Source organism: Loxodonta africana, chromosome 1 (genome assembly GCF_030014295.1).
Source record: "Loxodonta africana isolate mLoxAfr1 chromosome 1, mLoxAfr1.hap2, whole genome shotgun sequence".
Taxonomy (NCBI): domain Eukaryota; kingdom Metazoa; phylum Chordata; class Mammalia; order Proboscidea; family Elephantidae; genus Loxodonta; species Loxodonta africana.
Genome location: NC_087342.1, coordinates 52,412,711 through 52,427,315, shown reverse-complemented (window position 1 = coordinate 52,427,315; position 14,605 = coordinate 52,412,711). Strand labels below are relative to the sequence as shown.

The following is a 14,605-nucleotide window of genomic DNA, read 5'->3' as shown; positions in this document are numbered from 1 at the left end:
TGGTGCCTGGCTACCATTACTGAACATTTTGATTCAAAGATTCCATAGATGAATCCTGATCAAAAGGGGGAAGAATGTAAAACTGAATTTCAAATGCTCACCAACTCCTCATTTTCTGGAGTCGCGTGTGTGTTTTTGCTGTGATTATTCTCAACAGCAACAAAAATAAAATTATTTAAAAAGTTAAAAAATAAAACAATTAGATATTCTAAGATATTTTTAATTATGTAGATATTAAAATGTTGTAAACTTATTAACAAATCCAGAAGAACTAGAACTCTACCTAAGGTAATTATCATAGCTAGCATTAATGAGATTTTAATAACTTCTGTAACCTTGCTTTAAGAATTTTAATACTTATTTGCTGTATTGCAGTCTCTGAAGAAACTTAATCATGCAAATGTGATTAAACTGAAAGAAGTTATTAGAGAAAATGACCATCTTTATTTTGTATTTGAATATATGAAAGAAAACCTCTATCAATTAATGAAAGACAGGTATGTCTTTATTTTACAAACACTAATTTTTTCCTATTATTTTATCCATGAATTCCTTGAATCTCTTCAATATGTCACACTTTACAATATACAGATTTGATGTTGCAAGAGGTAGATTTAAATTGATTTAATTCCCTTATCTTTATCAAAGGGTAACATTTGACATTGAAGAACCAGCTATGATCTAGCCACTTTTTTTCTGTTGTAATTCCTTAAAAGTCAAGATAAACGTTTTCTGTATATACTCTCTATTTATGATTTTTTTAATAAAAATACTTCTGTAGTTTAATACTCAGTAAAAAGCTGGCCTAGGGCAAGTTGGAAAGCTTATCTTCATTGCTCTCCCAAGTATCTTTTATGGAACTTTAAGAAAGAATGAAGAAAGGAATAAAGTAACTTTCAAGAAAAGATCTAATAATAAACTCAGTCATTAGAATGCATAAGTGAGTGAGAAAACCTAAAATACTACCAATCCCAAGGAAATTCTCATTTTAATTTTTAAACCTAAGAACAGATCCATCTCGTTGAGGGATGGACTGACACAGAGGCTGCCACAATGAGCTCAAGCATAATGACTATGAGGATGGGACAGGGTGGGGCAGTGTTTCTTTCTGATGTACATGGGGTCGCTATGAGTCGGAAACGACTCAATGGCACCTAGCAACAAAAAGAACAGAATCTCTAAAGAGAGCTCTTCAGTCATCCTCCATGGCTTGAGGAGGATAATGTCTGGTGGTGGCTGTCCTGGTCACATCTTGGAGATAAATGTCTGTTTTGCCTGCTTTTAAAGCGAGAGTTGTTCAACAAAAGACTCTAAAATACTTTAGACATAAGTTAATTTTTCAATGTAATAGTGTTGATTTCTCTCTCTCTCGCTCACACACACATACACACGAAATCAAGGTCTAAGGATAGTGAGTTTTTCTTTAATCATATTATTCTGTTTTTCAATAAATATTTATTGAATGCCTGTTATTTTCCAGGCAGACATCATGATAACATTAATAGCAGTCAGAAAAAGAAAAAGAAATTTTCTACCCCGAAAATCAGTTTTTATTTTTCTGTATTCCTTTCTAGCCCTTGTAATAGGCATACATACTTTATGCTTAGTTGTAATTTTAATAGTGATAGTTTTTTTTTTATTTGATTCATCGACTTAAAAGTATTTTTTTTGTGGTCATGCAGTCTTCACAGCTACCATAGTTACTGTGTTCTGTTAAATGGCTATACCAAGCTGCACTTATCCCTTTGAACAAATCCCGATGGTAGAATAGATTGGTAATTACAGCGTGTAATATTGATGATCTGTACAACCATTAAGGAAACCCAGGTGGCGTAGTGGTTAAGTGCTGCAGCTGCTAACCAAAGAGTCGGCAGTTTGAATCTGCCAGGCGCTCCTTGCAAATTCTATGGGGCAGTTCTACTCTGTCCTATAGGATCGCTATGAGTTGGAATCTACTCGACAGCATGGGTTTGGTTTGGTTTTGTATACGGCCATTAAAGGTGATAATTATAAAATTATGAAAATGCTTTCAAGTGGATAAAAAAATCAAAATTGTGTATATATAACATTGACAACTAATATAAAAGTTATATATGCAAATGAATTAGGACTGGATTCCTACCCAGACCCCCACTGGATTAGAATACTGAAAAATGAAAAATAGTTTCTTAATAATGTGGTACAATTGTGGGTAAACTTGACTTTTCAGCTTCTAGTAATGATTTGAACACCTTGGTAGTGTAGTGGTTAAGTGCTACAGCAGCTAACCAAAGGGTCAGCAGTTTGAATCCGCCAGGTGCTTCTTGAAAACTCTGTAGGGCAGTTCTACTCTGTCCTGTAGGGTCGCTATGAGTTGGAATCAACTCGACGGCACTGGGTTTGGTATTTTTTGGTTTAGTAATGATTTATGGACTTTAAAATGTATGAAATGATAAATATATGCATGATATGTTGAGATATACTTGTTGAAGAAAAATAAATTAAATTTATACACATAAATACATGCAATATTATACTTAACCACATTTTTTAAAAATATATAATCTGATACTAGAAATGGTTAATGGAATAGCAAATGAACACTCAAAAAAATCAACTTTTGAATTTTATGGTTTAATTCAGGATCCCTAAATAAAATGGAAATAAAAGTGATATTATTATTTAGAATATCATTCAGTGTCAAAGGAATGACTTTGACCATTATCAGTAGTGCCTGGTGAAAAGCTACTTAAGGTTAAGTGGTATTTTTACATTTTGTTTTGGGTAGTTTAACTTTCTGAAACATTGTTTTGAGTGTGAACATTGATCTGTAAGTCTTTTATTCAATTCAGCTTCTTTTTAGTTTCAACTGAAGACTAATATGCATAAACCTTTGCTCTGATACTGTCACTGTACCATAAGCATGTAACACGCTTTTTATAAAGGCAAAATGTTGGCAAGAATAAAAATATTTCACTTACTTTGAAATCTATTTTATAGCTTGTAAGGGTGAGTTTAAAATATATTTCAATAATATATGATTAGTACTGTTTCAAACTTGAGATAACAGTAGTGTGTATCTTTCTGTTTACTGTGTGTTTCCAGCCTGTTTGGAATGGTGAGACATTTTAGAACATAACATAGGCATATTATATGAATAACAATGTAATGTTGAAAAATAGGCTGTTTTACATATGTTGATAGCATTTTGATGACCCTAAAATCTTTTCAATCAATCTTGCTGAGTAAAAGACATGAGAAGCTGTTGAAATTGTGATAAACTTTAAAAGCTTAAAACAATCGATACCTTCCGAAACAGAGCATGGCCTCAGGGTCAGAGAATTAGTTGTTGATCATTTTCCTTTGTGGCATAGCAGTAATTAATCTGTTCTAGTGTTCTTAATTTAGCCCTTATTAGAACCTCACTTTCAGCCTTATCTAAATACTATATGGAGTTGCTCTGTCCAGTACAGTAGCCACTAAGTCACATGTGGCTGTTGAGCTCTCGAAATACGGCTGCTGTGAATCGAGCCGTGCTGTAGGTGTGAAGTAAAATATATACCAGGTTTTGAAAGCTCAGTACTAAAAAAAAGCTGTAAGTTCATTCATAAGTTTTTTCTTTTGATTATGTGTTGAAGTGATAATATTTTGTACATACTGGGTTAAATAAAATGTATTGTTAAAATTAATTTCACCTGTCTCTCTTTGTGTTTTATGATGTAGCTACGACACGTGTGGTTCCCATTTGTGGCTCACATGATATTTCTGCTGGACAGCACTGATGTGAAGCCTAGGACTAAAGCATTTATGCCCCAGACTCTCGCAGTCAACATAACACAAATTTGCACTCTTGGCTTATTTGATATTATTTAATTTTCTCATTTACTTTGCTTATTTGGGATAGTTTAGAATTTAACTATTGAACATCTGTGCAATACGTTTGATATTGGATTTGGAGTTTTTACCAAACATTAAAACAAACAAACAAAAAATGTAATGTTTGAATTTTAAATTTATGACCATATCACTATAAATAGAAAGCCTGGTGGTGTAGTGGTTAAGAGTTATAGCTGCTAACCAAAAGGTCATCAGTTTGAATCAACCAGGTGCTCCTTGGAAACTCTATGGGACAGCTCTACTCTGTACCATGGGGTCGCTATGAGTCAGAATTGACTTGATAGCAACAGATTTGGATATTTGATTTTGATCACTATAAATCCTAAAAATCATACCTTAAGCCAGTATCATGAGGCCAACAGAGACTCCAAGAGAGGAGGAATATCTACCTTCTTGTTTGTTTTGATTGGTTGGTTGGTTGAACAGTCTTAAGAAAGAGAATGACATGACTGATTATTTGTTCATTTCTTCACAGAAACAAGTTGTTTCCTGAGTCAGTCATTAGAAATATTATGTATCAAATATTGCAAGGGCTGGCTTTTATTCATAAACATGGTACGTTTCTTTTAAGACTCATTTCTCTGCTTCTTTAGATTATTGTCAAGATTGTGCGCAGGAATTGTATATAAGCCATTAAATAATGTTATATTGAATAACTCCGAGTTTGGAAGGAGTCGCTGGGTGGCACAAAGGGCTAAGTGCTGGACTACTAGCTGAACAGCTGACGGTATGAACCCACCCAGAGACCCCTTGGAAGTCAAGCCTGGAGATCTGCTTCTGAAAGGTCACAGCCTTGGAAACCCTATCGAGTACAGTTCTACTCTGCATGCATGGGGTTGCCATGAGTTGGAATCAACTCGACAGCAACTAACAACAGCAAGCCTACACACACTGATTTTTTATCTTTAAAATTCAGAATTTCTGTAATTGGAGGAAACTGTCTTTCTCTAAAGCGGAAATTTTAAACAATTTGATTAGGCTTTAGCTTCAATCATTGTTAAACCCATCCTGCAACCTCCCCAAAACCCACTGCCATCGAGTCGATTCCAACTCACGGCGACCCTGTAGAACAGAGTAGAACTGCCCCTCAGAGTTTCCAAAGAGCGCCTGGTGGATTTGAACTGTTGACCTCTTGGTTAGCAGCCGTAGCACTTAACCACTCCGCCACCAGGGTTTCCGCTGCAACCTCATTCCTCCTAATTTTATCATGGAAGTGAAAAAAAAAAAACTTTTTGGGAAAAGAATGGAATCTTTTGATCTATTACGACCAATTATTAATGTTTTACTAGTTTAAAGGACCTATGGTGTGATTTTTTTCGCTTTACTTAGTATTTACATTTGTTTCTATTCTTTGAGTGAAATTAAAGCAAGTGCTTGTTCTTAATTTCAATATTTTTTATTTACATAATTTTAATTTAAGTAGTTTTCTGCATACCTACTAAACCCGAATAAGTATTAGTAAAAAAATTAATGTTAATTTTAGTAAATATTTGGAATCACTAGATTTTAGTATTAAATTGGAAAAATTTTGTGCCATACTATTACCGCATTCTAAATGTATGTATTCAAAAATTTCTAATATTAGTATCTTTTCATGTTTCATCCTATATTTAATGTTTACTTCTCTCCTTTAACTGCTAGAGGAAATAACTTACCTTACAACAGTGCTATACAGAATTCCATATAAGAGTTACAAGAACATTTCTTAATCCCCAAATTTTATGTGTCCCATATAAATTATTGGGGCATTTTAAAATCTAAAACTCATGATAATACACTGTAATCCATTGGAAAAGGCCCATAACTTACAAATTAGATGGAAATAAAGAATATACGCTTTTTAACTGTTCATAATTGATACATAATCTGCAGTTTTTAAGTTTCAGTCAATATGGTACCTCTTCATATCAGCCTGGTTGATGTGTGCTCATGGAGGCAGATTTGATGTGGACAATCAAAAACCTCATGAATTCTTTGATTTTTGGAAGTAGCCTTATTAAGTTTTTTAGGTTAGTAATAAAATTGATTCAGATCCTTTGGCTATATATCAGTTATCAGCAACTCGCAAAGGATGAAAGAAAGAGGGAGGAAGTTAGCTTGGGATTTAAAAACTGCAACCAGAGTAAATAATATATGAATAATCTGGAGTTGACCGTATAGTTGACCCCACAGTGATCTTGGGAACCAGGCTTTTTACAAAAGCCTGTTTATGCTTGATACAGATGATAACATCTCAGATATAATATTTTGGAAAAAACAATATTTTTAAAATAGCTGTTTAAAAAAGAGGTTAATATTTTTCTTAAAATAGGTCCAATGTTAATGTACTTATATTATTGAAGGTGGGGAAAACTTCAACTGTACAAACATGTGTTTGCTTTAATTCTCTAAGATATTATGGGTGAATAGAGATAGATAAGCAGCCAGTGCCTGAATTTACTGGATTTTCAAATAAAAATACGTGCTTAATAGGTCATTAATTTAATCATATACACTGCATGAACTTTCTTGCCAAATTATTTGGAAAGCAGATTGTCACATCCCATCACTTCTTCAGCTATAGAAAATAAATATGGTTTATTTTTTGTTTATAAGTTAAGGTTTCTAATTATATTTGAGAGGCTCAGTTTTATTTTATTTGTAAATCAAGCAAGGCTATATTTAAACATGATGATTTATTACTCTTTTCCTCTCTGTATTACCAAGGTTTTTTTCATAGGGACATGAAACCAGAAAACTTGCTTTGTATGGGTCCAGAACTTGTGAAAATTGCTGACTTTGGACTTGCAAGGGAGTTAAGGTCACAGCCACCGTATACTGATTATGTGTCTACCAGATGGTAAGTACTTTATACAGCTCCCCTAGGGCAGAATGCCTATGTTAAAGTTTTTCTACGATGTATTGTTAGATGTCTTTCTGTAACAGTGCTGCAGTGAACATGGGTGTGCATATATCTGTTCGTGTAAAGGCTCTTACTTCTATAGGATATATTCCAAGGAGTGGGATTGCTGGACCATATGGTAGTTCTATTTCTAGCTTTTTAAGGAAGTGACAAATCAATTTCCAAAGTGGTTGTACCATTTTACATTCCCACCAGCAGGGTATAAGTATTCTAGTCTCTCCACAGCCTCTCCAACATTTATTATTCTGTATTTTTTAGATTAATACCAGCCTTGTTGGAGTGAGATGGAATCTCACTGTAGTTTTGATTTGCATTTCTCTACAGGCTAATGATCATGAGCATTATCCTCATGTATCTATTAGCTATCTGAATGTCTTCTTTAGTGAAGAGCCTGTTCATATCCTTTGCCCATTTTTTAATTGGGTTATTTGTCTTTTTGTTGTTGAGTTTTTGCAGTATCATTTTTTTTTGTAGATTTTAGAGATCAGGCATTGATCAGAAATGTCATAGCTAAAAACTTTTTCCCAATCTGTAGGTGGTCTTTTTACTCTTTTGGTAAAGTCTTTGGATGAGCATAGGTGTTTGACTTTTAGGAGCTCCCAGTTATCTAATTTCTCTTTTGTTGTTTTTGCAGTTCTAGTTATTTTTTATATACCGTTTATGCCATGTATTAGGGCTCCTAGCATTGTCCCTAATTTTTCTTCTTTGATCTTTATCGTTTTAGGTTTTATATTTACATCTTTGATGCATTTTGAGTTGGTTTTTGTGCATGGTGTGAGGTATGGGTCCTGTTCCATTTTTTTGCAGGTGGATATCCAGTTATGCCAGTACCATTTGTTAAAGAGACTGTCTTTTCCCCATTTAACAGACTTTGGGCCTTTGTCAAGTATCAGTTGCTCATATGTGGATGGATTTATGTCTGGAATTTCAATTCTGTTCCATTGGTCTATATATCTGTTGTTGTTCCAGTACCAGGCTATTTTGACTACTGTGGCAGCAGAATATGTTCTAAAATCAGGTAGTGTGAGGCTTCTCACTTTGTTCTTTTTCAGTAATGTTTACTTATCCAGGGCTTCTTTCCCTTCCGTATGAAGTTGGTGATTTGTTTCTCCATCTCATTAAAAAATGTCACTGGTATTTGGATCGGAGTTGCATTGTATCTATAGATCGCTTTGGGCAGAAAAGAGATTTTTATAATGTTGAGTCTTCCTATCCATGAGCAAGGTATGTTTTTCCACTTATGTAGGTCTCTTTTGGTTTCTTGCAGTAGTGTCTTGTAGTTTTCTTTGTATAGGCCTTTTATGTCTCTGGTTAGATTTATTCCTAAGTACTTTATCTTCTTAGGGGCTATTGTAAATGGTATTGATTTTGTGGTTTCCTCTTTGTCGCTCTCTTTGTTGATGTAGAGGAATCCAACTGATTTGTGTATGTTTATCTTGTATCCTGAAACTCTGCTGAACTCTTTTATTAGATTCAGTAGTTTTCTTAAGGATTCTTTAGATTTTTCTGTGTATTAGATCATCTCATCTGCAAACAGAGATACTTTTACTTCTTCTTTGCCAGTTTGGATGCCCTTTTTTTCTTTATCTAGCCTTATAGCTCTGGCTGGGACCTCCAGCACAATGTTGAATAACAGCGGTGATGAAGGGCATCCTTGTCTGGTTCCTGTTCTCAGTGGGAATGGTTTCAGTCTCTCTCTATTTAGGATGATGTTGGCCGTTGGCTTTGTGTAAATGTCTTTTATAATGTCTAGGAATTTTCCTTCTGTTCTTATTTTGCTGAGAGTTTTTTATCATGAATGGGTGTTGGACTTTGTCAAATGCCTTTTCTGCATCAATTGAAAAAATCATGTAGTTCTTTTGTTCTATTTATGTGATGGATTACATTGTTTTTCTCATGTTGAACCATCCCTGCATACCTGGTGTGAACTCCAGTTGGTCATGGTGAATTATTTTTTTGATATGTTGTTGAATTCTATTGGCTAGAATTTTGTTGAGGTCTGTAATTTTCTTTTTTTGTGGAGTCTTTACCAGGTTTTGGTATCAGGGTTACGCTGGCTTCATAGAATGAGTTTGGGAGTATTCCATCCTTTTCTGTGCTCTGAAATACCTTTAGTAGTAGTGGTGTTAACTCTTCTCTGAAAGGTTGGTAGAATTCTCCTGTGAAGCTGTCAGGGCCAGTGTTTTTCTTTTTGGGAGTTTTTGATTACTTTTTCAATTTCTTCTTTTGTTATAGGTTTATTTAGTTCTGCCTCTGTTTGTGTTAGTATAGGTAAGTAGTGTGTTTCTAGAAATTTATCCATTTCCTCTAGGTTTTCAAATTTGTTAGAGTACAACTTTTCATAGTACTCTGTTATAATTCTTTTAATTTCAGTTGGGTCTGTTGTGATATTGCCCATCTCATTTCTTATTCGGGTTATTTGCTTCGTCTCCTGTTTTTCTTTTGTCAGTCTGGCCAGTGGTTTATTGATTTTGTTAATCTTTTCAATCTTCTGGTCTTGTTAATTCTTTTAAATTGTTTTTCTGTTTTCTATTGCATTTAATTCCACTCGAATTTTTATTATTTGCTTTCTTCTGGCCCCTGAAGGTTTCTTTTGTTGCTCTCTTTCTATTTGTTCAAGTTGTACGGATAATTTCTTTGATTTTGGCCCTTTCTTCTTTTTTGTATGTGTGTATTTATTGATAAAAATTGACTTCTGAGCACTGCTTTTGCTGTGTCCCAAAGGTTCTGAGAGGAAGTATTTTCATTCTCATTGGATTCTATGAAGTTCTTTATCCTGTCCTTAATTTGTTCTATAATTCAATCGCTTTTGAGCAAAGTGTTGTTCAGTTTCCATGTGTTTGATTTCTTTTCCCTGATATTTCTGTTATTGACTTCTAGTTCTATGGCTTCATGGTCAGAGAAGATGCTTTGTAATATTTCGATGTTTTGGATTCTGTTCGATGTTTGGATGCTTTATGGCCTAATATGTCATCTATTCTAGAGACTGTTCCATGTGCATTGGAAAAGAAAGTATACTTGGATGCTGTTGGGTGGAGTGTTCTGTATATGTCTATGAGGTCAGGTTGGTTAATTGTGGCATTTAGCTCCTCCATGTTTTTATTGAGCTTCTTTCTGGATGTTCTGTCCTTCACTGAAAGTGGTGTGTTGAAGTCTCCTACTATTATTGTGAAGCTGTCTATCTCACTTTTCAATGCTGTTAGAGTTTCTTTTATGTATCTTGCAGCCCTATCCTCCTGGCATATTGCCCCTTTAACCATTATGTAATGTCCTTCCTTATCCTTTGTGGTAGATTTAAGTTTGAAGCCTGTTTTGTCAGAAATTAGTATACTCCTGCTTTTTTTTGATTGTTGTTTGCTTGATATATTTCTTTCCATCCTTTGAATTTTAGTTTGTTTGTGTCTTTAAGTCTAAGATATGTCTCTTGTAGGCAGCATATAGCTAGATCGTGTTTTTTTATCCATTCTGCAATTCTCTCTTTATTGGTGTATTTAGTCTATTTACATTCAGCTTGATTATAGATAGGTATGAGTTTAGTGCTGATGTTTTGATGCCTTTTTTGTGTGTTATTGACAGTTTCGTTTTTCTATTTACTTTTTTGTGCTGAGAAGTTTGTCTTTGTAAATTGTGTGTTCCTCTTTTTCATTGTAGTTGAATTTGTTTTTATTTAGTCTTTATGTTTATCTTGTTTTTTATTTTGAAGTATAGGATTGTTAGTCTTCTTTGTGGTTACCTTAATATTTACCCCTATTTTTCTAAGTTTAAACCTAACTTGTATCTCCCTATATCACCTTGATTTCCTCTCCATATGGAAGGTCTATAGCTACTTTACTTAGTTCCTGTTTATTGATTTATTGTCATCTTTTACATAATGATATCACTGATTCCCTGTTTTAAGTGTTTCTTTTTTTTTTAACCTTGATTTGTTTTTTGATTTCCCTATCTGAGTTGATATCTGGTTGCTCTATTCTGTGTTCTAGTGTTGGGTCAATATCTGAAATTATTGGTTTTCTAACCAGAGAATTCTGTTTAGTATTTCTTGTAGTTTTGGTTTGGTTTTTGCAAATTCCCTAAGCTTCTGTTTATCTGTAAATATCTTAATTTCACCTTTATATTTGAGAGACAGTTTTGCTGGATATATGATTCTTGGCTGGCAGTTTTTCTCCTTCAATGCTTTTTATATGTCATCCCACTGCCTTCTTGCCTGCATGGTTTCTGTCAAGTAGTCTGAACTTATCTTACTGATTCTGCTTTGTAGGTCACTTTTCACTTATCCCTGGCTGCTCTTAAAATTTTCTCTTTATCTTTGGTTTTGGCAAGTTTGATGATAGTATGTCTTAATGACTTTCTTTTGGGATCTACCTTGTATGGGGTTCGATGAGCATCTTGGATAGATATCCTTTCATCTTTCACGATGTCAGAGAAGTTTTCTGCCAAGAAATCTTCAGCAATTCTGTCTGTATTTTTTGTTATCCGTCCCTGTTCTGGTATTCCAATCACTCACAAGTTATTCTTCTTGATAGAGTCCCACATGATTCTTAGGGTTTCTTCATTTTTTTAAACTCTTTTATCTGATTTTCATTCAAATGTATTCTTGCCAAGTGTTTTATCTTCATTCTCACTAATTCTTCATTCCAGTTCCTCAGTTCTGCTCCTCTAACTTTTATTGAGTTGTCTAATTCTGTAATTTTATTGTTAATCTTCTGAATTTCTGATTGCTGTCTTTCTATGGATTCTTGCAGTTTATTAAATTTTTCATTATGTTCTTGAATAACCTTTTTAATTTCTTCAACAGCTTTATCTGTGTGTTCCTTGGCTTTTTCTCTGTGTTGCCTGATCTGATTCCTGATGTCATTTCTGAGGTCTTGAAGAGTCCTGTATATTAATCTTTTGTATTCTACATGTGGTAATTCCAGGAATACATCTTCATCCGGGAGACTCCTTGATTCTCTGTTTTGGGAGTTTGTTGAAGCAATCCTGGTCTGCTTCTTTATGTGATTTGATATGGACTGTTGTCTCCAAACCATCTCTAAGTTATTGTATTAATTTATTCCATGTTTGCTCACTGTGTCCTGGCTTCTTGCTTTGCTTTATTTCGATATACCCAAATAGGCTACTAGCGTGAGCTAACTTGATTATTGGAGCCTTTGAAGCACTAATGTCCTGTTACCAGATGGCTAGAGCTGTTACCAGGTATATGAGCCCAGGAAGTACGTTCACTATTCTTATATAGATTCAGCTTAGGTGTCTTGATAGTTGGTCACCCAGTATGTGGTGTAGGCTCACACCTACTATCTGCAAGGAGCAGTGGTGATAGGTGTATGCACTGGTTTCTGGTAGCAGCAGGGGGTCACTCTCTGAGGAGGGCAGGAGGCTAACAGCCTTCTCCCAGGTGTCAGTGAGGAAGGAATGTCCCTGTTCTCTAGAGCACTCTTGTGGGTGGGCTCTGCAGCTGTACCTTAGGCACCCAGTGGTTATCCCTATAAGGACTGGTAGGCATCACTATCCTTGGACCACTTTCACAGGTGGCTAGGTGGCATGGATGGAGCTTCCAGTTCTCAGGCCCCTGATGTGGGCAGGTGAAGGCCCTGTTTAATAGGCAGAGAGGTATCAGACCCCCAAAACCTGCCTCTCCACCATACAGCTGAAACAGTTACAGTTAGACCTCAAACAAATTTGCGACTTGCAATATAATAGCCACCTGGATCCATGTAGGGGTGAAAGACAAAGTCTGTAGATCGTTTATGCCTGGACTGGAGCCACTTCTCTGAGCTTCCATATTAGGTGAGTCAGCAGAGTATTTTTCCCCTGTTTGTTAATTTGTTCCTTCTCCCAGGCCAGGAGAATGGCTCAGGGAGTGCAGCAGGTTCTGTCTCCGGCCCAGGGAAATCAACTGTTAATGAAGCTGTCTGGGGCAGAGCGGGGAGCTATTAGATCTACGCAGGGTAAATTAGACAAAATCACTTATCTTGTGTCAAGAGCACTGTTTTATCTCAGGTTCCAGAGGCATGTGTAGCCTGTGTGCGCTGGCTGGGTCCCTGCCATGATTACCCCAGGGGTTTAGGGCTGCGTCTCATGCTTACTTTCTTTTGCTGAAGCAGCTGTGTCCTAAACTCCACAGCCAGTCCCATGGCCATCACACTAGGAGGTTGGGGTGCTGGCACTTAAGTTGCCTTCTTTTGGTGAAGCAGCTGCTTCCTTAACGCCACGGCCAGCCTCGCTATAGACACACCACAGAGTCAGGGGTGTGCCACTCTGCTTGCCTTCTTTCGCTGAAGCTTCCGTGTCTCAGGAAACTACCATCAGCCCCACTGTAGTCACGGCAAAGAATGGCACCAAGGAATCAGAGCTGAGGTGCTGTGCGGGCTTGGCAACTTGTTACTGCTTCTGCACCATCTCTCCCCCCCACGTTGCTCAGACCGATTCCTTAATTTTGCCTTTGATGCTCAGGGTTCTTAGCTTGTCATATGTATAATCGATTCACTTGTTTTTTCGGGTCTTTGTTGTAAGAGGGATCAGCAGAAGCTTCTGACTAGTTCACCATCTTGGTCCCGCCTCCTAGATGTCTTTCTGGAGGCCCCATATTGAGAATTAAAAACAAAATATATAACTTAATTTAGTATCCTTGAGAGAGAAGAATGGATTCATGACTATTCTGATTAATGAAATAAGAAAAAGAACAAAGATTTAATTCATTCAACAAATATTTATTGAACACCTACTACATGCTGTCTTTTAGTTTCTGGGGACACAGCAGTAGTGAACAATACAGAAAAAAAAAGTCCCTGTTCTACCAGACACAAGGTAAATATGAGCCCAACAGACAGAAAGGGACACATAAACTGGAGACTCTTATCAGCCTGAGACAGGAAGAACTAGGTGGTGCCTGGCTACCACCAATCACTGCCCTGATAGGGAACACAACAGAGAATCCCTGATGGAGCAGGAGAACAGTGGGGTGCAGATCTTAAATTCTCGTAAAAATACCAAGTTTAATGGTCGGACTGAGATCAGAGAGACTCTGACGGTCATGGTCCCTGGACCCTTTGATAGCCCAAGATTGGAACCATTCCCGAAATCAACTCTACAGGCAGGGATTGACTTGAACTATAAGATAGACAGTGATGCTGGTAAGGAGTGAACTTCCTGGCTCATGTAGACAAATGAGACTATGCATGCGACTCCTGTCTGGTGGCGAGATGAGAAGGAAGAGGGGGACAGGAGCTGGTTGAATGGACACAGGGCATACAGGGTGTGGAGGAGAAATGTGCTGTCTCATTATGGGGAGAGCAGCTAGGATTGCACAGTGGGGTATGTATGGCTTTTTGTATGAGAGACTGACTTGATTTGTAAACTTTCATCTGAAGTACAATAAAAAAAAAAAAACTTGTTCTTGTGAAGCTTACAAGACAGTAAATAAGTAAAAAAGAAAAAAAATTATCTGTCACTAACAGAAATACATACACATGTTCACCAAAATACGTGTTTAACAACCCAAACTGCAAAGTGCCCAAATGCCCATCATCGGTAGAGTGGTGTATTCACTCAGCGGTGAGAATGGAAGATCTCCAGCTACAGGCAACAGTGTAGATGGACCTCCTAGATACATCTTGAGATCAAGAGGCCAGACAGAAAAAAAGCACACACTGTAAGGTTCCAATTTTATAAAGGGGAAAACTAGTTTGTGCTGCTGAAGTCAGGATGGTGGTTACTTTGCTGGGAGGGTAGAGACTGGAGAATGTATGGGGGGCTTTCTGGATGCTGATGATGTGCAGTGTCTTGATCTGGGTGCTGGGTCCATGGGTGTGTTCTGTGAAAATCCATCAA

The 14,605-nt window shown here is 36.4% G+C and overlaps 1 protein-coding gene across 3 annotated transcripts in view; it reads left to right on the top strand.

Annotated features, from left to right (window-relative positions):
* Positions 1-14,605, top strand: part of MAK (male germ cell associated kinase) — a 65,198-nt gene that overhangs the window by 7,308 nt on the left and 43,285 nt on the right. For all 3 annotated transcript variants that reach the window (XM_064280634.1, XM_023557689.2, XM_023557688.2), the window contains exons 3-5: positions 376-497; positions 4,352-4,431; positions 6,583-6,715. In XM_064280634.1, coding sequence (XP_064136704.1) covers positions 376-497; positions 4,352-4,431; positions 6,583-6,715 — 335 coding nt within the window. The remainder of the gene's footprint in view (positions 1-375; positions 498-4,351; positions 4,432-6,582; positions 6,716-14,605) is intronic.